Source organism: Maniola hyperantus, chromosome Z, assembly GCF_902806685.2.
Source record: "Maniola hyperantus chromosome Z, iAphHyp1.2, whole genome shotgun sequence".
Classification (NCBI taxonomy): Eukaryota; Metazoa; Arthropoda; class Insecta; order Lepidoptera; family Nymphalidae; genus Maniola; species Maniola hyperantus.
In genome coordinates, this window is record NC_048564.1 from 12,123,823 (window position 1) to 12,148,552 (window position 24,730).

Below are 24,730 nucleotides of genomic sequence, written 5' to 3' on the forward strand. Positions count from 1 at the left end.
AGATATTGAGAAATAAAATTAGGTATACCTAACTAGTAATTTTTAGCATTTGTAGGGACAAGATTTTTGGTGTGCTGTAATAAAAACCTACGTAAATATATACCTACGTGGTCTTTGAATAATATCGAAAATTAAAGACCATAAAAGACATTATATCAAATACCCATTTTAAACAGTTTGTACCTGAATATTCACCTACATGGGTGGTTTTAATCTATACTAGGTACACAGAAATAACTATTTTTTATTTTATTAATGATGGTCTTCAATTTATCAATATAATAAAATACTCTGATCTTATTATACAAGTAGGTAGATACTTATTTAAGGATTTTTTATGATAGTAATTTTGTTTACCTTGTAAAAAAATTGTACATGAACGGATTACAAAATAGTATCTACCGTTACACAAAACTATGTTATCTTTATAGTTCTGTAGGTATATATTTTAATATATTTTATTTAACCTAGCGTGCTTTATACAAGAAGCAAAATTTACGAAAGTCCAGTACCGCGAAGAAGTTAATTTTACAATTTTATATACATTTGAAAAGTAGGTAATTATGTAAAATTGTAGGTGTAGAAAAATATAATTTTCTTAATTCTAAAACATATGCCTATTTCTTACTTAATTTCAAACTTACCATTTATTAGAATATTCAGTTTTAAATTGTCCTTTGTCTTACACGTAATCGTCATCGTATCACATAATGTCTTTTGTCGACACTTGCAGCAAGTTTGTAGGAAGGTAATGAAGCGGGGCGGAATCGTAAGTAGCTGAGCCGGATGGAGCGGGGGCCCGGAAGGGAACACGATGCGCGCGCCTTTGAGCCTGAGGCGTGGGAGCACGATGTTAGCTGCCCTTCGTCACCAAGTGGTAGGGCGCGTGAATAGTGGCAACGCTTCCTAAATCCGTTCGCCCGAGCAGCTCTTCGGGATGATCATGCTCGTGTTCTCTCCGCTTCTCCTCGTTTGTATAGTAATGCGCCGCGCGACGTCTCGAACAGCACAATGCAGTGGTAACAGCAGCCAGAATAGCTACGCACAAAAGCATTAACCCAGCTATTACACTCATCTGCGCTTCATGCGTAGTACCACATTGTTCCAGACCATCGAAGGTAAGCTCCCCAAAAGAAACACCATGAAGTCTTAGAGGTGAATGACATTTCAGTCGCCGTATCGTTGCATTTAACACAGTGGTCGCCATAAAAACTAACATTGTACCCGCTGAACATTGGTCGCATCTCCAGTGATTCTTTGATAAATCGACTTGCGCTATAGCTTCCAGCCGTTGTAGATCATCTTCTCCAAGAGTTTGAAGTCTGTTGCGTGATATATCGAGCCTTTGCAGGAATTTGGTCTTAGTAAGAAGTTTATATGGAAAGGTGGTTATCTTGTTCCAAGAAATATCTAAAGCAATTAAGTGGTCGTTGTACGTAAAGAAATTCGGAGGTATTTCTTTTAATGATAAATTAGCTAAACCAACGGCGTGAATTTCTGGTAATATTTGAAGAACAATTGCAATTTCGTTAAGCGGTAAATTATTACCACTGAAGTTGATAGTTTTTAAGGAATCTACTACGGGGGCAAATGTTTGCAAGTGGAACCTATCAATTTTGTTGTGGCTAATGTCCAGATGGACTAGTGCGGTTAAATTAGTCAGTGCAGCGGGCGCCAACAGGGCGAGACGGTTGCGTGCCAATGAAAGCATTCGTAATTCCCGATTCTTTCCAAACATATTATCCACAACCACTGATAGTTGATTGCCATCCAATCTAAGCTTTTTAAGTTTTTTTAAACTGATAAACTCGTCCGATGTCAAATATTTAAACAGATTTTCCCCCAGGTCTAACTCATCCAAATGCGGAACTAAATGGTAGATTTGAGTGTTAATTCTTCGCAAGAGACATCGCCGACATTTGAATATTCGCAGGTGTTGAATGTCTTTGAAAACTTCTGGATTGAGGTCCGCTAATGGATTGTCACTCAAATCGAGAAACGATAACTTTGCTAACATCCGGAACAGCCGAGGTACGAGGGTAGAAATTTGATTGTGCGCCAGGTTCAGGGTGTTCAAGGCAGTCAGATGCCGGAATGTCTCACTTGGCATTTGTTCAATATTGTTGTAGTCGAGATGTAGTTCCGTGAGGTTTATGAGACCTCGGAAGTTGTCTGCTCCGATACTGGTCAGGTTGTTATGCGTGAGATTGATGAGCCTAAGGTTTTGCAGTCCCCAAAATGAATACTGACCTATTGAGGGAACATTAGAGTTGACGATGTGAAGTTCCTGTAGATTGACGAATGGCGTCGGTTGAGTGAATATAGGTCCGATCGTGAGATAGTTAGGTCGATTTGTCGGTGCAGATATGATGACTTTGTCTGCTTTATGGTCGATAAACTCGACGGGGATCGATCGCATGTCACCCCGAGTACATTCGACATAGTGCCCGCTCCCGACCTCTGGGTTGAAAATGGTGCGGCAAATGCATTCGCTTGGGCACATGGTGGCCGCTCCGACGCAGGTCAACGAAATACCCCATATTATGAGTATTATCTTGGTGAATCTGAAACAAAAAAAAACGAAATTGTACTGAAATGTATCCGCAATCCGCTTTTTTCTATGTACATTCGCTTATAATTTTTAGATTTCAATGTGGTTTTCACCCTCATTTATGTATTGTGTAGAAAATTAATACACGAGGAAGCTTTACCTATAGGCTATATAATATTATCATGTTAGCACAGTTTCATCTATGGACCAAAGTAAAATCATTGATGTCGAAAACACCCCTTAGATTTGTTATATGAGTAAAATAGTAAATAGTTCTATGTCGTCAAAAACATAGTACAGAGGGCAATCTTAAAAAGAACTGTCGTTGGCATATTATATTACGGAGAACTATGCATGAAATCATCTATAAAACTTTTATCTCTGGAAAACATTTTTTCATTATAAATATCTACGCGATTATTTATTTAAATATTTATTCAAGGACTTAAATCCACGTTGATAAGGTCACGAGACTTAGATGCCTACACGAATACAGCAACATAATATTATATTTCATTTTTCGACATCAAATTTCCGAGATATTTAATTTCCTAAGATCAACGTATATTTCCCTGGAGATATGGATTGAAAACACTCTCTGCCTTCAATCTAAAAGATGTACATGATGTGCTTACTATATGTTTTTGCCTAACTATTATATTTTCAAAGCCTCTTCTCACGTTCTGTTCCTCAGCTTTGAGAATCATGGCTCCCTCGAGATATCACTTTTTAGGGTTCCATACCTCAAAAGGAAAAACGTAACCCTTATAGGATCACTTTGTTGTCTGTCTGTCGCTCTGTCAAGAAACCTACAGGGTACTTCCCGTTGACCTAGAATCTTGAAATTTGGCAGGTAGGTAGGTTTTCTCGCTGACATTCGGAGAAAAATCTAAAAACTTTGAATTTATGGTTACGTTACACTAAAAAAAATTGTGGTCATTAACTAATAATTACTATTTTCAATTTTCGATGTAAGATAATTATATCAAGTGGGATATCATATGAAAGGTCTTTACCTGTGCATTCTAAAACAGATTTATATTTATTTTTATGCATCATAGTTTTTGAATTATCGTGCAAAATGTCGAAAAAATACGACTGTAGTGCGGAACCCTCGTTGCGCGAGCCTGACTTTCTCTTAGGATATTGCGCCATTGCTCTCTATTGGAATATGTACAGAAGGTATTCAAGAAGGGCGTGTCGGCTGCTTCTATACTACTTACTTACGCTCACTACTGCCTACTTATCTTTCTTGAATCTTTCTAGTGACCATGAGTTAGGTATATTTTTAAAGTAAGTAGGTACATTTCTGTCTTTCTATATATAAAACATAAAAAATGTTTCTATACCATACCAATGTCCGTTATAGTTTTAAAAATCATCCAACGGATTCGCCCCAAACAGGTTTCATTAGAAAAGCAATAAAGCAAACAACAACAGTGAAATTCGCATAAGTCATTAAAAAAATTAAAGTAGAACCAACTTGAAGTAAACTGCTTGGAACCTACTTGCAGGGGTTTATATTGTACGTGACGAGGCAAAATTTACCCCTATAATAATGAACTTGGCCCTTTGACCTACTAGGGACCAGTTTGATCGAAATCTATTGTGAATGGTAACTTAATAGTTCTTGATACCTTCAATGTTTTGATATCAATAAATGAATTTCATATTGTGCCCTAAACGTGTAAGTTTGGTAGCAATACGCGATATAATTAGTTTATCATACTATTAGCTGATGCCCACGACTTCGACCGCGCGGATTTACATTTTTCAAAATCCCGCGGGAACTCTTTGATTTTCCGGGATAAAAAGTATGTGTTAATCCAGGGTATAATCTATCTCCATTCCAAATTTTATTCAAATCCGTTCAGCCGTTTTTGCGTGATTGAGTAACAAACATCCAAACATCTACACTTTCACATTTTTAATATTAGTAGGATAATACCCAAGAACTTATTTTAGCTAAGTTCATTTTTAATATTAAAAATAATATGTCTTTGCCTGGAGTCAACAATTCTACAAATCGTCATCTCGTGAGGATACTCCAGTGCCGGAATAATATAGGTATGCGTACAGAATATCTATTGTTATCTTTAAATATATGTATGGTGTTGCATAGATTTTTGCTTGCTATTAGTATTTATGTAGTAGGTATGGTCCGAATCTCTCTCTCTGGTGCATGTTGCATGTTGTACCATACAGATATTTTTCTTTCTAGCACATTATAGCAAAAACAGTTCCCTGAGTATATTATGCTCTCGGATTGTAAAACTTTCTTCTATGTGAACTGTATTCTAAATTATGCAAGAATAAACAATGAAATTCGCAGTGCCACAAAAACATCCAAATTTTATTGAACAAATTACCCTATTAAGTATCAGAGGCCATTAGGAATGTAATTGCTGCTAAAAACTGAAGGTCCAAATGCTATACATCAAGCGGAATTAACGCGTTCAACAGAAAAAAACTTGCCTAAGCCTCGCGAACTAAAACGAGATTACGTGCCCTGAAATATGCGCCGCGCTTTGTCTGTGAAATTCAAACTCCCTGAAAAATAACTCAAAGATAACAAAAGGATTTTGACGAAGGGTCTACCAGATTATCCGTTCTGGGAGGAATATTTTTATAATTTCATTCGTAACGTCCTATAAAAATAATTTAATTTGATCCCATTTTGATCTCTTTCATTTTCTGCTTATTGTCAACTTGAGTCATGCTTATCTAAATTAATATTTTTTGGTTGGTTACACTTGTAGCTTCTGTATTTTTGTTTAATTAGTAGTTCAATAATAATTTATCCTTCTCAAGAAAGATAAAGGTCGTAAGACACACAGCCTGGTAAGTCGTAGGAGATTTAAGCCTAAAATATTGCAAATAAGCAAAAATTATTACCACAACGCTATAAAATGTTAAATTTCGCTATACCGGTTGCAGAAGCGCTTCGAAACGGATCGGCGTAATTTTTTGAATTTGTATAGTCAAAGATCTGGAGAGTGACATGGCTACTTTTTGTCCCAGAAAATCAAAGAATTCCTGCGGGATTTTCAAAACTTAAATCCACGCGAACGAAGTTGCGAACATCAGCTAGTAATTCCATATTTTTCAGTACAATAGCAATAGTTGACAGCGATTACGGAAAATAAATAGCTGTACTTAATCTAACGGGAAAAGGCAGCCTTATCAATGCCTTTTTTTCCATTCATCCATTTGTAACAAGACGAGCGATTGAGGTACCTCTTTGTAATACTATTCATATAAAACAGACCGGGTTTTTATCTGTTTAAGGTTCCTGGACGATTCAGTTTTCTATTCATTTATTTATATATCTGCCTAAGATTTTTTTTTAAATATTACAATAAAACTTAAAGCTAGCCTTATCTAATTACTATACAAATCATGCCCGCGTGGAATGGTGCCAAGAATACTGGCTGCATTTCCGCGCTGGACAGCCAGGGTGATCCGTTTCGAAAAAAATGAGCCAGCCCTTCTGTCACCAGATGAAGCTATTAATCGCGGTGAAATGTCTCGTAAATTTTTTTAAGATTATAATATCAATAGTTTTATTATATTTACTATTTACTTATACATCTTTTATTTATAAAAAATCAATCACTGAATGTGTTATTAAGCGCAAATCTCGAGAACAGCTGAACCGATTTCACTGATTTTTGTTATAATATTCCTTGAATTACGAGGATGGTTCTTACCGAGAGAAAAATTTAAAAAATTGTCTGAAAAAGTCTAAAAGCAACACTTTTCTATATTCCCATACAAAAGATTCGTAATACTAATAATACTTAAAAGTTAATTTGAACTTTAATCCCATACCATAAAGTTTTAGTGTTAGTGGAGGGGTACCGGGAAGGCAAAACAATTAAGTGACGTGTTAGGCGGTACGAAGTTCACCGGGTCATCTAGTTATCTATAACAATGCTTCCTACAGCATTTATTACAAATCATACACCCATACGCACCTGTGGTGATACAAGTTGCTGCATAGTTGTCACCATGTATCAGCGCTACACCCTAAATACGAACCCCTCTAAATACGAACACAAATAAAGTTCTTACAAACTTTTCCTTTCATAAGAAACCACGGAACCTTTCGCGTGAAACTCGCTCTTTCACGAAACTACTTTATTTCTTTTTACGTGTACACGTGTATTTATAAAGTTTCGCTGCTTAATTGTGCGGAAGTGTACTCACAGTACTTCGCGTGTTAAATATTAGTTGTAGATTTTAAGGTCTCCGTCTAAGGTCTAATATAGGCAGTCCAATCCACCTATACAATCCGCCACAGGTTGAGATGGCAATCGGGGTATGAGGCGGGAGGACACCCCACACACCCGCATATCACCCGCGCTCGCCCGCACTGGGTTAGCGCGGGGGCTGTGTGAGTGTGCAGGGCGTTCCCTCACCGACTGCCATTTTAACCTGTCACGTTCTATAGATAAAATAGGGAGCTTATAAAAAAATCTACCGGTCGATGTCGCAGAAGAGGAAGTACTAGCTATCGATTATTTTCTCGCTTAAGAAACGTACACCTGATATATATAATTCAGTGTTAATAACAGAGATAAATGTATCTTCTTGTTCTTGATGTACAAAATGTATTTAAAAATAGCACGACTGGGGGAAAGCACGGTGTTTGCAATATGTAAACTAAATCAGGCCTATGCATCAAATATTCAACTTGATATCTTAGGTACTTTTAAATCAAATCGACCAATAAGTAGCCAAGCGCAAAAATCGCGTATTTTAAGAGAAAAGTTGGTTTCCATAAAAAACCTTTTCCCAGCGGCTTGGACTACGATTTTTCCGATTCCGTATCAAGACAGATTAAAAGGATATATCTACCCATCGAAAACATTCCCCGTGGCTGTGGGGAAAAGAAATTTCGTGGTTTGTAAACCCCTTTTGGGTGTTTTAAGTTGTATTAAACAACTTACAACTTTGGACAATCCAATAATCCAAGGCAAACCTAGCTGACTATACATAATTTTGTTTCAATGATTTGCCGTACTAGAAGACTCAATTGCGATGCAGCTCTGGTCAATTATAAACATCAGCGAAAAGTTGCCTGTCTAGTGATATTTTGTAGGATGTATTATGGAGAGTGTGCCCAAGATCTTTTTGACCTGGTTTCGCCTTCACCTTTCTACTACCGTACCTATTGGGCATCATCGAGATCTGTAACCGTGCGTAGTCAAAATTCCACGGAAACTTATGGAGTGATTTGCCTCCTAGTTTCTAATTTGAACCGTTAGGAAGGGATGCCACCCTTCCAGCATCAGTTTGCCCCTTCATTCTTAAAATAGGTACCTTCAGGTCAAGTGTGAATAGGCATCTTTTAGGCAAAATCTTAGGCTGCACCATGACTTGCCAGCAAGTCTAATTGCAACCAAGCACTAGTCGATAAATAAAAAAAATACTTCGTTAGCTTGATACAAACTGCAATACCGTAATATGTTTGATGAATATTGGCTAACATAATTGCAGTTCGTTCGGGCGGCGATATTTTTATGATGCGCCTGGACTCTGGTTATTGCTCAAATTCGTACAGCAATCGTTTTGATACGGTCGCGCTATTAATTTTTAACTCGTGGAAAGTACTCGCGCAATCGCTTTTTTAATTAAACTCTCACGGAGCATTATTACCCGTTGGATTTTTTACTTTAACGCCCAGGTCGGCTTATCAATTGGATATCAGCTGTAAATGATGACAGTTTTGGGAAGTTGACCATACCTTACTTATACTATAGTTAACTAACTCTACTTCACTTTCAAAACGAAAAATACTCTCTCCTCACTCCCACTTTTTGAACTGAAATAGACAATTTTGGGATGGGCTAAAACTTCAAGGTCGCGTCACTGACATGGTAGTTTCAATAATACTCGGAGTGCCGATAGAGGTTTTTTTAAAATTTATGTGCTATCGCTTGGCTGCAATCAGACTGCTGGCAAGTGATGATTCAGCCTAAGCGCTTGTCTAGAAAAAAACGAATGGTTTCAATTTACAAATTATTAAATTTTAATTTTTGAATTTAATTTTCATAATCTAAAAAAAACGCTACTATTATCTTCTGCCGGCAGTCCCTTCTAACTGCAATTTTTTATTTTTTATTAACTACCTATAGTATTCTATCGATGAGAATAGTGATGTAACCCAAACTATACTCTATGTAGTCTATTTTAAGTTATAGATTATCCCTAATTATCTTTTGGGATAGGTAGGTAGTAGGTACGTAGTTTATATGAACACGGGCGATTCTCGATCTTCGATTATTGTCGATCTATTCTTTATCTCATAATCATTATGAGATACATCTATCAATTATTTGATTCCTACTACCAAGGTATTAGTTCTAAGAACCGATAGGCGTAAGAACTGGTTCAAAGATAGTGGAGTGGTGACCTTGCATCGGAAAGCACTGCATAGGCAGATTCCCCACGTGGCACGTCATCAAAATAGCTGCAGTGGAAGAAAGCAGGGGCATATAGAAGTCCCTAACCGGCCAAGTGCGAGTCAGACTCACGCACCGTGGGTTCCTCGCGCACGGAGGAGACATCCTGCATAAAGGTAAATAAAAATCTGCTTTACAATGAACATGTAAAGCCCTTTCATTAGATACCCCACTTAGTATATTAATCTTACTTTGAAAGTTGAAAATACTAATTATTTGTTCATGAACACTTTTTTTGTGAAGTAACCACAAATTCACAGTTTTCAGATTTTTCCCATACGTATTCTATAAGACCTACTACCTACCTGCATAATTTAATGATTCTAGGTCAACTAGAAAGTACCCTATAGGTTTCTTGACAGACACGACAGACAGACAACGAAGTGATCCTACAAGGGTTCCTTTTTCCTTTTGAGGTAAACCCTAAAAGCGACCTGTGACCACCACAGAGACCATTTATATACACTTTTCGCTCCATGACTCTGTCAAGGAAACGATAATGAAAAATGTATTTCATAATTGCATTTTATACATAATTATTCGAACAGAACTCTTTACGCCTCATTAAAATTTGCAAGCATACAATGCCGTTTCTTGTTATTCATTTTTTATGAAAGGCCTTTAATTTAAAATTGCAAAAATGTGTATTTTTAAAGAAATAATTTTAAAGTCTAAATATTTTAATTTCTGTATTCACAGGAGCATTTTGAATTATCTCAAATTTTATGCCTATAAAACAATGCATAGTCGGAATTTATTATTATTATGAGTCCATCCATAACATAAATCTATTATAAATAAGATTTTTTTCAAAATGTAATGTAATACTAGTGTCATATTTTAGTAGGTTATTTTTACGAATAAAATGACAAAACTATGTTTGTAGATAGATAATTTATACATATTATTAGATATTATGTGTAAGTAAATCCTTACTTAAATAGCAATAGTTATTTGTTATGCAAGGGTGCAAAGATGTTATTTTGTCCCGAGAGTTTGTATTGAATTCCGAGCAAGCGAAGGATTTTAAGGTTGAACCACGAGCGAAGCGAGTGGTTCAAAGATAGAATCCTGAGCGTAGCGAGGAATTCAAAGACTCGAGTGCAAATAAATTTGCACCCGTGCGAAATACACTACTTTTCATCTCACTACATCGAGGCATAGATGATTGATACAAGAGGCGCCAGTACCGTGGGTTTCAATAAGAAGTTTCTATATTATTAGGCCACAAAACAGGTAGTGAAGGAGGTTCTCACAGGAGGTTCTAATTAAAGAAGATTCTATAAATAATGAATAAAGTTTTATTCAGGTGCGTTCAGAATTCAAATTTAAAATACTTACCACAAAAAAAAACATTTTTATAATTCAATGAACTTCGTTAAATATTGTTTACTCAAGAAAGCTGAAACAGATTGTTTAATTTAATTACCTAAATAAAAATAGAAATGAATTAATTATATTTTAATTTAATAAAAATAAAAGTTCCTACGGGTCACTTAACAAGTTAGTAAATAATAATAATTAGTAAAGACAGAAAGGACGAACCGCGTTTTGGAACGTTTCATTATCACGTAGTATTTTTAATCGAAAGAAAAAAGTAAGTAGGTACGCAACCATAGACGCATAGACGACAGTTCGTTACGTTCGAATTTCAACTCGTACTTTGTGCCCTAGGGAGCAAAATTACCACTTCCACTCAGATTTCAAAGGGCAAAAGGATTGTTACCGAGCGAGTGAGATGAAAATATTATTAAACATCTATTTCTCTGTCCCACAGTAAAAAGTGTTGTGGCTCGTGAAATGATGTCCAAACTCCAATAAAAAGTTCAGCAATCATTTAGCCTGTCAGCTTGCGACGACGGTTAAATGCGGATTTGCGAGTTTTTCCGACTATTACAAGATTAAATTTCGTTCATTATTTGATAATGCGGGCGGCCTGCGTTGAGAATATAATGAATAAGCGGAGTGAAAAATTCTTCGCTAAGTTTTGGATTTTGTCATGCATTAAGCGAATTATGACAAAGTGATAATTAAGATTAACGCAACCACTGCTGTGGAATTGAAAATTCATAAATTATTCTCGGTTTACGTTATAATATTTATATCATGTACTAGTTACATTTTGTCGTTTTTAGGGTCTCGTACCTCAAAAGGAAAAACGGAATCTTATAGGACCACTTCGTTGTCTGTCTGTCTGTCCGTCTGTCGTGTCTGGCAAGAAAACCTATAGGGTACTTCCTAATTAGATAATTTTTTCGAGACATTTCACCGCGATTAATAGCTGGTCATCTGGTGACTGAAGGGCTGGCTCATTTTTTGCAAAACGGATCAGCCTGGCTATCCAGCGTGGAAATGCAGCCAGTATTCTTGGCACCTTTCCACGTGGGCATGATTTGTATAGTAATTATAATATAAGGCTAGCTTTAAATTTTATTGTAAAATTTTCATTAAAAAAGCATGCATTTATTTAATATTGTCAAACGAGTAATACTACTTGTTTTGTGTGAGTTACGCTTAGCGGAAACATTTCGTGATAGAGCCGAATTTGGGGTTTTTCCTAATAAAAATTACTCTTGTCTTGTTATTTATTTGATTTAACTTTTACTTTATTACATTTCGCCTACGCTTCCTTTGTCACGAGAACGTCGCTCTTTGGAATCTTCCGCTGACAGACATAGGGATTTTCGTTCTAAGTGCAATCACCCACTAGCACGGCTAGTCGCGTGCTACGGGTGGAATTTATACGAGCTGCGACAGAAGGCGCTAAAAATGAAAAAAGAAGTGATTTTTAGATATTGACCTATATTATTAGCACGTCCTACGAAAAATGATTTCAACATGATATATACAAATACTTGCGCCAGCACGATGAGAAATCGCGCGCGTTATATCATCACAGTCCCCATCATAATGCGGGGTGCGTCAATAATAATTTATATAGGAAACTAGCTTACGCTCGCGACTTCATCCACGTGGATTACACAAATTTAAAATTCCTATTTCATCCCCATAGGGGTTAAATTTTCAATAATTCTTTCTTAGTGCGCGCACGATCGACGCCAGCCGTCCCGTTCGCTCACAGCCGCTCGCATGGGCTGACCATGTTTTTTGAGGACTATGATTCAACACAACAAGCTTATAATTTCGTAAATTTTCAATATATATTTTTGAAATTTTGTGTTATAATATATTCTTTATGTTTTTTATTTTATTCAGGTACAAGTTAGCCCTTGACTGCAATCTCACCTGGTGGTAAGTGATGATGCTAGTCTAAGATGATAGCGGGCTAACCTGGAAGGGGTATGACAGTTTTTATTAAACCCATACCCCTTTGGTTTCTACACGGCATCGTACCAGAACGCTAAATCGCTTGGCGGCACAGCTTTGCCGGTAGGGTGGTAACTAGCCACGGCCGAAGCCTCCCACCAGACCAGACCAGAAATTTAGAAAATTATAAAATTCCAAACCCCGCCCAGGAATCGAAACCGGGACCTCCCACTACTAAGACCACAGCGCTCACAACTGCGCCAGGGAGGTCGTCAAAATATATATGTATATGGTCGTCAAAGGTGTAAAAATATTCGACACGTGTTTCGGTTTTAGCGTGAACTAAAACTAAAGTTGTATATTCAAATAAAAGATTACTGAGGTACTTTGTATGATAATTTAGTAATATTTAAAAAAACAGAAACAGTAAGTACACGGAGAAATAAAATTTATATGTGTAAAGTTCGGCATACATTACCACGATCTCTGGTATCAGACGTTACTTTTTCAAATGGATAAAAATGTTGACGTCCCGAACAAAAAATCGCTTCGCATAATAACGGTCTAGATCTTGATGTATCACGTGAGATTTATTTTCTCGTAATACCTACTCGTATCTGTAACCACAAATTCTTGATACAGAATTTTCGAAAGGTAAACTTAGTCTATGCACCCCTCCCGGATGCTTCTGCTCCTCAGACACCGAGCATACAGTCGAGCGTATGCTGAACGAGTGCCTGTGAAAATTCGTATTAAGGTTTTCGGTCGAAAATGAAGGTCAAAAAATGTCTGTTTCAGAATTTTTAAAAATTCTATCCCCTCATTGATTTTCAAAAATCCCACTCGTACGAAGCCAGGTTAGCTACCTTCGATATATTTAATAACATGAGCTATATTTGTAAAAGTTAAAAGCTCTTGGAAGTTCTTTCACTTTGTCTCCAGATCCATAAGTCTTAGAAGTTTGAAAGTTCTTATAACTACTTATGATTTGTTTTAAGCCCTAGTACACTAAGATGCGATGCCTACGTGTGCCTACCTGCTACTAAGTTTTAATAAGAGTCCATAAATCGGAATAAAACAACACATCTCACTCTAGTATATTGCATTGATTCATTACACGTATTTACACTAAACATATATACATTTGCTAGTCGTATTTACATTGATTCATTTTCCTTTGAGTGGGATAGGTACTGTTGACAGAACAAAGCTATTGGCTAATCCTACATTAATCTGAACTAGACTGTTGTACACGCAAACTGGCCTATGATTACTAAAGAGACGTTTATCCCCAATAATCGTCAGTAGGTCGATTCTACTATCTATTGTTTTCCCTTAGCAAATAAAACTGGTTACCATTGTACACTTTATGATTATCAATTGTGAAATTTGAAACATAATGGTGTAATTGTGATAGGTAATTAATTACGTAAACTTAAAACTAAACAAGAATTTTCTCACAAAGTGAGAAAAGAAAATGAAATATCACAAATCAGTTAATAACCGGTTTGAACAAGAATAATTAAATCATTTTAAAATGGGATAAAATGTTACGAAGTTTTCAGTTAAAAATGTTATATCCTATAAATGAATTAAAGGAAAATTTCCGAACAGCGAAACAATAAAAATATCATTCCAATCGTTACGCGGCTTTAACGAAACTAAGTACGATTTAAAAGCAAAAAAAAACGAAATCCACTTTAAAATATAATATTACTAGCTGATGCCCGCGACTTCGTCCGCGTGGATTTACATTTTTCAAAAACCCGCGGGAACTCTTTGATTTTCCGGGATAAAAAGTAGCCTATGTTACTCTCCAAATCTTTATCTGTACCCATGCGAAAAATCACGTCAATTATTGTCATTCAATCACGTTGCACCGTTGTGACGTGATTGAAGGACAAACCAACAAACAAACACACTTTCGCATTTATAATAAGGGTACTGATTATGAACTATTTATATTTTCCTCGTATCCCTATGAATTAATTGAGAAATTGAGAATGACTAATGAATTACTAGATGATGCTTACGTTTTTGGTCATGTGGATATACCTGAGTTCTTAAAAATCACGGAATTTGCTTCATTATTAAAAAACAAAACGTCAATAATTGGCTCTTTTCTGTCCGCACGCCAGCAATTTCCAACAGGACGATAATAGAAATTGTTGAACACTTGCATACCTACGTAGTACCGAGGTTCTAAAACCGAAAACCGATTTTTATGAAATTTGGTATAAGACTATAGAGTTAGCTTACATCCCGGGGAAGGGCATAGGCTACTTTTTATCGCGGAAAAGAAAAAGTTCCCTAAATACACGCGAACGAAGTCGCGGGCATCACCTAGTAAGTAATATAAGTAAGTCTCGACTGAAATTTAGTTTAAAAAGTCTCAGCTCGTCGCTCAAAATCACTTCGCGTCGTCCTTCCATCATTACTCGGTCATAAATTGCTATTATTTCCGGCCTGGACAGTAATTTACATTGTAGCATACTATCATAGGTTAGTATCTGTGGTCAGGTCTCGCTCTATGGTCTTGAGAGTCGAAAGTACTCACTAAAATGTTCAATTGTTAAAAGTGGCTTAATAAAATACAATATTGTGAGAATGTCTCTTTTATTTGTTTAAATAGTTACATGTAATTAATAAAGTGTGATACAACATGATACATGGCGCAGTCTTTGTTGACCTACGTATAAAATCGTAAGCAAGAAACATCAAGCAACAAAATGGCGGTTTCGTCATTCAACTTACCAGAGAAATTGGATGTACTAGGAAACTTGGCTGAAAATTGGAAGTTTTTCGAACAGAATGTGAACATATATTTAACAGCCGCGGGTCTTAACAAAACCAGTAATGAGAGAAAAATTGCGATTCTTCTAAATATAATTGGTGAAGAAGGCGTGAAAATTTTTAATAATTTTTCCCTTGCTAGCGATGCTACTTATGAGCAAGTAATTCAGTTGTTCAGAGAGTATTCTGAGCCAAAACAAAATGTTTTATATTCTAGATACCTTTTCTACCAAAGGTCTCAAAAGGAGGAAGAACCTTTTAACCAGTTTGTAAATGATCTCAAAAAACTGACAAAGGGCTGCAAGTTTGGTTCAGAAGAGGAGGCCATAAGAGATAGGTTAGTTTTTGGTACTACAGATAAAAAGACTCAGAAAAAGTTAATCAAGGAGGGTGATGTTTTATTGGATGATGTTATAAAAAGATTAAGACTGGCGGAGGTTGAGAATCAGCACGCTGCTGAAGTTTAAGGTACTTCAAATGTTCAGGTTAATAAAGTTAATAAAAATTTCATCGAAAAGAAGACATTAAACATGTTGATACGGTGCAAATGGTGTGGTGATGAGCATGAGCGGAAATTGCAACTCTGTCCAGCAAGAGGAAAACAGTGTGAAAAGTGTAATCGGTTTAACCATTTTTCTAAAGTGTGCCGTACTAGGCAAGTTAAAACAGTGGCTTTTAGTCAGTTTTCTGGAGGAGAATCTGACCATGAGTTTTATTGTAATAGTGTAAATGTTAATATTTGTTCTATTGAGTGGACGGAGACACTCATTTTAGAAGATAAAGAGAGTTGTAAGTTTAAGTTGGATACAGGTTCAGATGTCAATTTGATTCCATATAATGTGTTTCATTCGTTATGCGAAAGTAAGAAGTTGAATTTAAAATGTTGTAAATTTAAATTGCATGCCTATAATCAGACAAATATTAGAGTATTCGGGAGTGTTTTATTGGAAGTGAGGTTAAAAGATAAGCACTTTTACATTGATTTCATAGTAACTGACTCGTGCTTTCAGCCAACTCTTGGCAAAGATGCTTGCATTATATTAGGCCTTATAGAACGAAAGAAACAGGTTAGTAGCGTAGATGTGGAAAATCTAAGTTCAGATAGCCCAGAAAAACAGATTCTTATAGATAAATATATTGATGTTTTACTGGTTCAGGTAAATTTCCTAACGAATACAAAATTTTACTAAAAGAAGGATCTGTGCCTGTTTCTAAACCACCACATCGCATACCTTTAAAATTGAAGGAAAAGCTCAAATTTGAATTGGAACGGTTATGTAATAAGGGTGTCTTATCTAAAGTGGATACTCCTACTGAATGGGTTAATAGGATAGTGGTTGTTGAAAAAGATGAAAATAACATTAGGGTGTGTTTAGATCCACGTGATTTGAACAAATGTATTTTGAAAAAATATTTTGAGATACCCACCATTAATGACCTGAAAGCTAAGATTGGTAATGCAAAATATATTTCAGTGTTGGATTTAAAAGAATCCTTTTGGCAAATTGGACTTGCAGAGTCCAGTAGAAAAATTTGTACTTTTTCCACTGCATTTGGAACTTATCAATTTAATGTGTTACCTTTTGGTTTTGATGTTTCCGCTGAAATTTTTCAAGAAACTTGTGAAACTTGTTTTAAAGGGATTGACAATGTATTTATTTATATTGATGATTTTTTGGTTTTTGGACATACAAAGGAGGAACATGATGTAAATTTAAAAAAAGTCTTAGATAGGGCTAGACAGTTAAATATAAAATTCAATTTGAAAAAATTTCAATATTTGCCAAAAGTTGTTAAATATTTAGGACATGAAATAGTTAATGGCTGTTTGTTACCTGATAAGAATAAGGTTAAGGCGTTAATGGATTATGATGTACCTAATGACAAGAAGAGTTTGCAACGTTTTTTGGGAATGGTTAATTACTTAAGAGAATTCATTCCAAATCTCTCAGAACTAACTGGACCACTTAGAGAGCTATTAAAAAAGAATGTTGATTTTGTCTGGAATCAGAGTCATGATAATTGTATACAAAAAATTAAGAATGTTTTAACTAGTCCACCTGTTTTGAGAAATTTTGATCCTAATAAGCCGTTAACCATTCAAACAGATAGTTCAAAGGATGCAATTGGTTGTGTATTATTACAAAATAATCAACCAATAGCATTTGCATCAAAAAGTCTAAATGATGCTGAATGTGAATATGGACAAATTGATAAGGAATTTTTGGCCATATTATTTGCATGCAAAAAATTTCATTATTATATTTATGGAAGACACACTATCATACAAACTGACCATCAACCGTTAGTTGCATTGATGAAAAAAGAAATTCACTGCATTGCATCTCAGCGTTTAAGAAAGATAAGGTTAAAACTTAATATTTATGATGTTGATGTACAGTATGTAAAAGGGTCGGAAATGTTGATTGCAGATGCTATTAGTAGAGCATCTTCTAAAGCTGATTGTGTGAGTGTTGAAAATTCTCTGGATGTAGTGGTACATTCAGTCAATGTTAGTGATGAATTTTTAAGTGATATTGTTGAGGCAACTGTTAGTGACATTTTAATGCAGAAGTTAATTGATTTTTATAAAAATGGGTGGCCAAAGAGTATTGATAAAGTTCCAGATTATGCTAAGTTTTATTGGAAATTCAAAGATGATGTTTTTGTGGAAAATGGACTGGTTTATTTAAATCACAGAATTATAGTATACCAGATTCACTTCAGAAAATAGTATTAAAAAAAGTTCATTCATCGCATTTTGGTACAACTAAAACTTTGGGCAGGGCTAAGTCGTTGTTTTTTTGGCCTAATATGAAAAATGATATTATTTCATTGGTAAGTCAATGTCCATTGTGCCAAAAATATAGCGTGAAGAAAGCAAAGGAACCTATGATTATTGATGAAATTCCAAAACTCCCATTTCAAAAGATTGGTTGTGATTTTTTGACATTTTGCAACAATAACTATTTGATAGTTGCAGATTATTTTTCGAAATGGTTTGAGTTAGTCAAAGTTAATTCTCTGTCAGCTGCAACTGTAATTAAAATCTTGAAATGTTTATTTGCTTCACATGGCATTCCAAAAATTCTCAGAGCTGATAATATGCCATTTAATTCACAAGAATTTAAGGATTTCGCAAAACAATGGGGTTTTTCAGTTGTAACATCCAGCCCCTTATATCCAAAATCAAATGGTTTTATAGAAAGATTTGTAGGTGTTGCAAAGAGTATGCTTAAAAAGTGTAAGGAAGTGAAGTCAGATATTGAATTAATGCTATTAGAATACCGTAACAGCCCAGTGATTAATAGTCCATATTCGCCTTCACAACTATTGATGAGTAGGAATATCCGATCAATATTACCAATGCATGACAAATTATTGATACCAAGGGTCATAGCTAATTTTACTGAGTTTCAAGTTAAAAGAAATGAAATAAATAAAAGAAACTATGACAGAAATGCTAAACAGTTTAATTATAATTTTAAAGAAGGGGACAAGATTATGTTTTTGAAAGATAATGTTTGGTTGCCAGCTGATATTGTAAGCGCACATAGTTCTCCAAGATCCTTCATAATAAAGGATGATAAAGATAATTATATGAGAAGAAATACATCTCAACTAAAACCGTTTTACAAAAAAAGTGTAATTATGGAAGAACAAACATTACAAGATTTGTCACCAGACAAATTATTGACCAAATTGGAAAACTATGAACGTCCCAAAAGACTCATAAGGCCCCCTAACTATTTGCAGTATTATGATACTTCATCGTAATTAGTAATTAAGAATTTTAGGTTTTAGGATTGTATTTGTAAGGAGAAAGATGTAGCATACTATCATAGGTTAGTATCTGTGGTCAGGTCTCGCTCTATGGTCTTGAGAGTCGAAAGTACTCACTAAAATGTTCAATTGTTAAAAGTGGCTTAATAAAATACAATATTGTGAGAATGTCTCTTTTATTTGTTTAAATAGTTACATGTAATTAATAAAGTGTGATACAACATGATACAACATAATATTTTCCTTACATCCATATGGATTAATTGAAAATCCACGTTCGTGGAACATTGAACTTACAATATTACGGATTCGCAATCAATATACAACGTCATTATGAGCTTTGCTAATTATTATTCAGAGTTTTCGTTCCCGGGTGGCAAGAACGAATCAATTCCATTTTATAATGAAGGGTTTCAGAATATCACTCCATTCATACGAGTGAGGTATCGGGCGTTTTTACATAATCGGTACGAATAAAGGTAGACTTTCCGGTAGCGACTACATGATGAGCAGAAATGGGTATTATTGCTACTTTTAAATCATTTTAATGGTACGATTACAGTGGCGAGTCAGTGTCCTCGGCCGAGTACTCGGTTGGTATAATCACTTACGAGTGCTCGGCGCAATTTCGAAATACGGCCACCACAGCACTGTCTCGGCCGAGTGACATTTTACTGTCTCGCTTCACTACTCGGTAGGTGTAATCAGTCCATAAGGGTGTTCTCGCTCACACGCTCTTTAGAGTCTTAGCGTCGTGTCGGTGACTGTACGCGGTCAAATAACAATAAATTGGGATTAAGATATGTGATAGTTTTTCAAACTTTGTGAAAGCTTTTTTTCTAGGCTAGCGATAAGAAAAAAACGATCGTGCGATATAGTCGCGCATTGCAGTCGCTCGTCTTAAGGGCTCTTCATACTTTCTGTGCTAACTTACGAAACAATGTGCTAGTGTCGCCTCCTCGCATGTCGCAGAGGCAAGTCGTGATCTTGCATCATGCCAGCTTAAGCTTAGAAAAATCCCAACACCATAGAGTTATTAAGTACTAGCTGATGCCCGCGACTTCGTCCACGTGGATTTAGCTTTTACAAAATTCCGTGGGAGCTCTTTTATTTTTCGGGATGAAAAGTAGCCTATGTCTACTCTACCCAAAATTTCATATTAATCCGTATAGTAATTTTTGCGTGAAATATTAAACTAATTATTTTAGTTAAAAGTTATTTAAATTTGAAATTTAAGTAGGTATGTTTCATTTTAATTCAAATTAAAAAGCTTGAAACATCTCAAACTCTGAGACCATTCTGACTCTACGTTTGCTAATATAAGCGGAAGTAAAGAGAGAAACAAAACAATTATTGGTGTTATTACAGTGGTGGTGCAATTCGTGGCATCAAAAGTTTTGGCCGGAAACACCCTTAGGTTTTTTACATTTACTTCAGAACTTTAATGAAAGGAAAACAGATCAATAACTAGCTTATGCTCGCGACTTCATCCGCGTGGACCACACAAATTTCAAACCCCTATTCCACCGCCTTAAGGGTTGAATTTTTAAAAATCCTTTCTCAGCGGATGCCTACGTCAAAATAACTATCTGCATACCAAATTTCAGCCCGATCCGTCCAGTAGTTTGAGCTGTGCGTTGATCGATCATTCAGTCAGTTAGTCAGTCAGTCACCTATTCTTTTTATATATTTAGATACTACAACCTATTGAACAGCATGCGTTGTAATACCTACCTACTATACTTATATCAAGTAGGTATGTCCGGGATCTCGTAAGTTCCAACTACAGCTGTATTACAACTGCATGAATGGTTGATTTTTAAAATTCCGAGAGAACTTTATGATTTTCCGAATAAAAAGCAGTACGCGACAGATCTGCCAATCCGCATATGGCCAGCTGGTAGATTATGGCGAAAACCCTTCTCACTCTATGAGGAGATCCGTGCTCTGTAGTGTGCCGGCGATAGGTTAATCATGATGATGACGCGACAGATCGAGATGGCAATCAGGGTATGAGGCGGGGGACGCCCCGCACACCCGCACATCTCCTGCGCTCGCCCACACAAATTTCGTCAAAATCGGTTATACGAATGGGCCGTGTGTCAGACACTCTTTCACATTTATAATGTTTCTGTGGAATCATATAATTATGTATAACCTATAAGTGTCGGTATTTTCGTGGACGAAGGAAAACTCTTACTGCCACAAATTACTACTATATCTTTATTTAGGTAAAAGGGATGATAAAAACGGAGCTCTATAGCGGTTGCCGGAAAATATGAGGCAATCACATAAACGATGTAACGCCTAAATAAAATATGATCGAGCGGTATCGTAGCATGAATGTATTAACGGTTCATTTAACCGCTGCTTTCGTTCAAGCAACGACAATTAACGTGCTCTAACGGCTTACATTTTTGTATGGATTTCCTTAAATAGGCATTGATTTCCTGTACATTGAATGTTTACTAATGTGCAACTTTTATAAGGATTTGTATACGAGTACCTTTCTAGTAATAGTGTGGTGTTGACTAGTCTAAAACGCCCAGGAGGTACCTATAGGTAAACAGCTAACGAGTTAGACCAATGTTCGCAATGTTGGTTCAAGAAGTAAACTGCCAAACCGCAATTTTTTTAGAAGAAGAAAAACTTTAACGTAGATTTAATCTAAAGGAATCGTGAATTAATATCTGCCTGTATGCTACGTTTTTAGTTTTCCCGGCCCATCAGTTTAACCGATTTTGATGAATTTTTTTTACTGGTTAAATTTTCAAAAAATTCCACAGATTTTTAAAAATATTAATCCGGGCAGATCAAGTCGTGGGAATCATCTCGTAATTAATAAATGAAAATATCTTCGCTGCAAAGTAAATGCGAAAGTGTGTCAGATGGACAGGCACACTTTCGGATATATAATATTGGTATGGATATAGATAACGTGCAAAAAGACTATGAAATAACACCTTAACCCAGCGATTTGAGTACCTACCCTACTATTCTACATCGATACCTCAACCAAACAAAAAGCAATTTGAATTTATATGTATGAGTTTCATCATCCAAATTTTCTGATTGCTGAAATATTGTCGGTCTACAGCAGGGTACTCACTAGACGTGTAGCATGTAGCGTATCTGATACTGTATCAACCTGCAAGTGGGTACGGCTCGTCCACGGTCACCGCGTGTCCATCTACGAGCTACGTGTTGCCGTCCACGCGCATACTGCGCGCCGCCTTTGTGTTCGAACTTACTGCACTCCACGCATGAGCGGGTCGCAGCGGGCTCATACCTACGTGCTCACTTGATACGGTATCAAATACGTTACATGCTACACGGCTAAGTGAGAACCCTGCTTACTAATCCGGTGGTCGACAACTAGTCAAATCTGTATCTTTTTATCAAACGTCAAAACACGCGCTTATAGTAGTATGCTAGCTTCTATGAAATACTGGCATGTGACGTCACAATGATTTGACGTGCTTTTGTTAGTTTTATCGATGATTCAAAATGGTTATTACACTTAAAACTGACAAAGGATGTGAATTTTACGTATTCTGGAAGACCCTTTATTTAATAATCACTGAGAAATGATTTATTTTTGATATAGGCTTTATATTTGCCGTTATTGGCTTTCGCATACAATCGTAACGGAATTAGTTTTATTTCAATATAACGTAATATGAAAAGCCTAATTTAACTGCTATCAATTTTACCAAATGATTCATTGTAATTTCATGACATCTATATAGGATGAAAATAATAATTGAACCGATAAATTATTGATGATTATGCTATGTTTTAGGTATATAAACATATAACTAGATTATTCCCACGGCTTCGTCCGCGTGGAATACACAAATTGGAAAGCCCTATTTTACCCCGAAGTTTGAGCTGTGCGTTGATAGATTAGTCAGTCAGTCAGTCAGTCAGTCAGTCAGTCAGTTGTTTCTTTTATATATTTAGAGAGAAAATATATGATGATTCCACAGAGATTTTGGTGTAGGTAGGTAGGTACATCACATTTCGCTATTATGCACATTTTGAATTAAAACATGGTTTTTTAGTTTAATCGATAATTTAAAAGGTTATTACACTTAAAATTAACAAGGGACGTGGTTTTTAAGTATTTTGGAAGACACTCTATTTAATAATCACTGAGAAATAATTTATATTTGACATAGACAAGTGCCGTATTGTGGACAACCGTAAACGTATTAATAAAAATAAACGACCCTAAGCTTAAGGTACAAAGCGAAACGCTACATGTAAGGCTACGTAATGTCGCCAAAAAAAGTCCGATCGTTACATTAAAAAATAACCTTAATCCCATGAGTCAACACATTTGTCAACCTTACATAACGCAACTGTTACGTCACGTAAATACATTTTGTTTTTGTAATAAAATAGGTAAAATAATTCTGTTTCTTATTATATTTTGACAACCTACCTTAACGCAGTTGTGAGCGCTGTGGTCTTAAAATCTTGTGAAGACTTTCACCTTTCTACTTTCGTACCGCAAGGTCTGCACCCGTGCGTAGTCGAAATTCCACGGATACGTACGAAGCGATTTGCCTCCTCATTTCTAATTCGAACCGTTAAGATTTGGAACACCCTTCCAGCATTATTTTTCTCCTCCAATTATATTTACCTTCAAGTCAAGAGTGAATAGGCATCTTCTAGGCAAGCGCGCTCCATCTTAGGCTGCATCATTACATGCCGCCAGGTCTGATTGCAGTCAAGCGCTAGTCTATAAATTAAAAACAGGCCAAGTGCGAGTCAAACTCGCACACTCAGGGTTCCGTACTACAATCGTATTTAACCGGCATTTTACACGATAAATCAAAAACTATTATGCCTACAAATAAACATAAATCTGTTTTAGATTGTACAAGTAAATACCTTTCATATGATACCCCATTCAGTATAGTAATCTTACTTTGAAAGTTGAAAATAGCAATATTTGTTCATGAACACATTTTAATTTTTTTCTTGTGATGTAACCACAAATTCATGGTTTTCAGATTTTTCCCCGAATGTCTGCTATATGAGACCTCCCTACCTGCTAAATTTCATGATTCTAGGTTAACGGGAAGTAAAATAAATAAATAAATAAATAAATAAAAGTTTATTCAGCTCACAAAACAAGAAAAGACAAAAAAAAAAGCAAAACATACAAACTAAATGTTACAAATTAAAAAATTAAAACTAGGTAAGCTTAAAACTACGAGCTCGGCAGTACTAAAAAGAAAAATACCATAATAAAGTACCATATAGGTTTATTTGACAGGCCCGACAGACGGACAGACAGACAGTCAGGCAGACAATGAAGTGATGCTATAAGGATTCCTTTTTTCTTTTTGAGGTACTGAACCCTATAAATTTTAAATGAAATTGCACATTTTCTATTGGCCCAAAAGTAGCTGCATCACTGCTTCCTGGCAATTGAATAGCGACCGACCGAACGGCTACAAAAACGCCTTTTGTCCCATACAAAATTGTTTATTTAGAGTAGCGTTTGATTGTACACATACCTACATAAAATCCGATACACACACAATTGGAAAGTGCCCCAGTAATTCCGTATTGGATCGTCGTTATTCCCAACTGCTACGTTTACACGTGGCTATCCGATTCGATTTTTTCACGAATAAAGTTTTACCGTATACGAGTCAGTCGTTTACATCCATCGATATAAATGACAAGATATGCCCTAGCGAACAAAATGTTTCACGGTTTTGGAACCGAATACCTCTTACATACTCAAGAATGACCCGTTTGAAATCCAGACGTCACTGAGGTTGCATTGGTGCTAAAGCACAATTGAGTCGTTGCCATTTTGTTTGTTCTATAGCCCTTTCCAAACAAAGTA

General features: G+C 35.9%; 1 protein-coding gene across 1 annotated transcript in view; it reads right to left on the bottom strand.

Moving 5' to 3' along the window:
- Positions 1 to 292: 292 nt before the first annotated feature.
- LOC117995566 (leucine-rich repeat-containing protein 15-like) overlaps positions 293 to 24,730 on the bottom strand; it is a 122,123-nt gene continuing 97,685 nt past the window's right edge. The window contains exon 2 of the mRNA XM_069508683.1: positions 293 to 2,564. Within this exon, the coding sequence (XP_069364784.1) occupies positions 854 to 2,564 (1,711 nt within the window). The 3' untranslated portion in view covers positions 293 to 853. The remainder of the gene's footprint in view (positions 2,565 to 24,730) is intronic.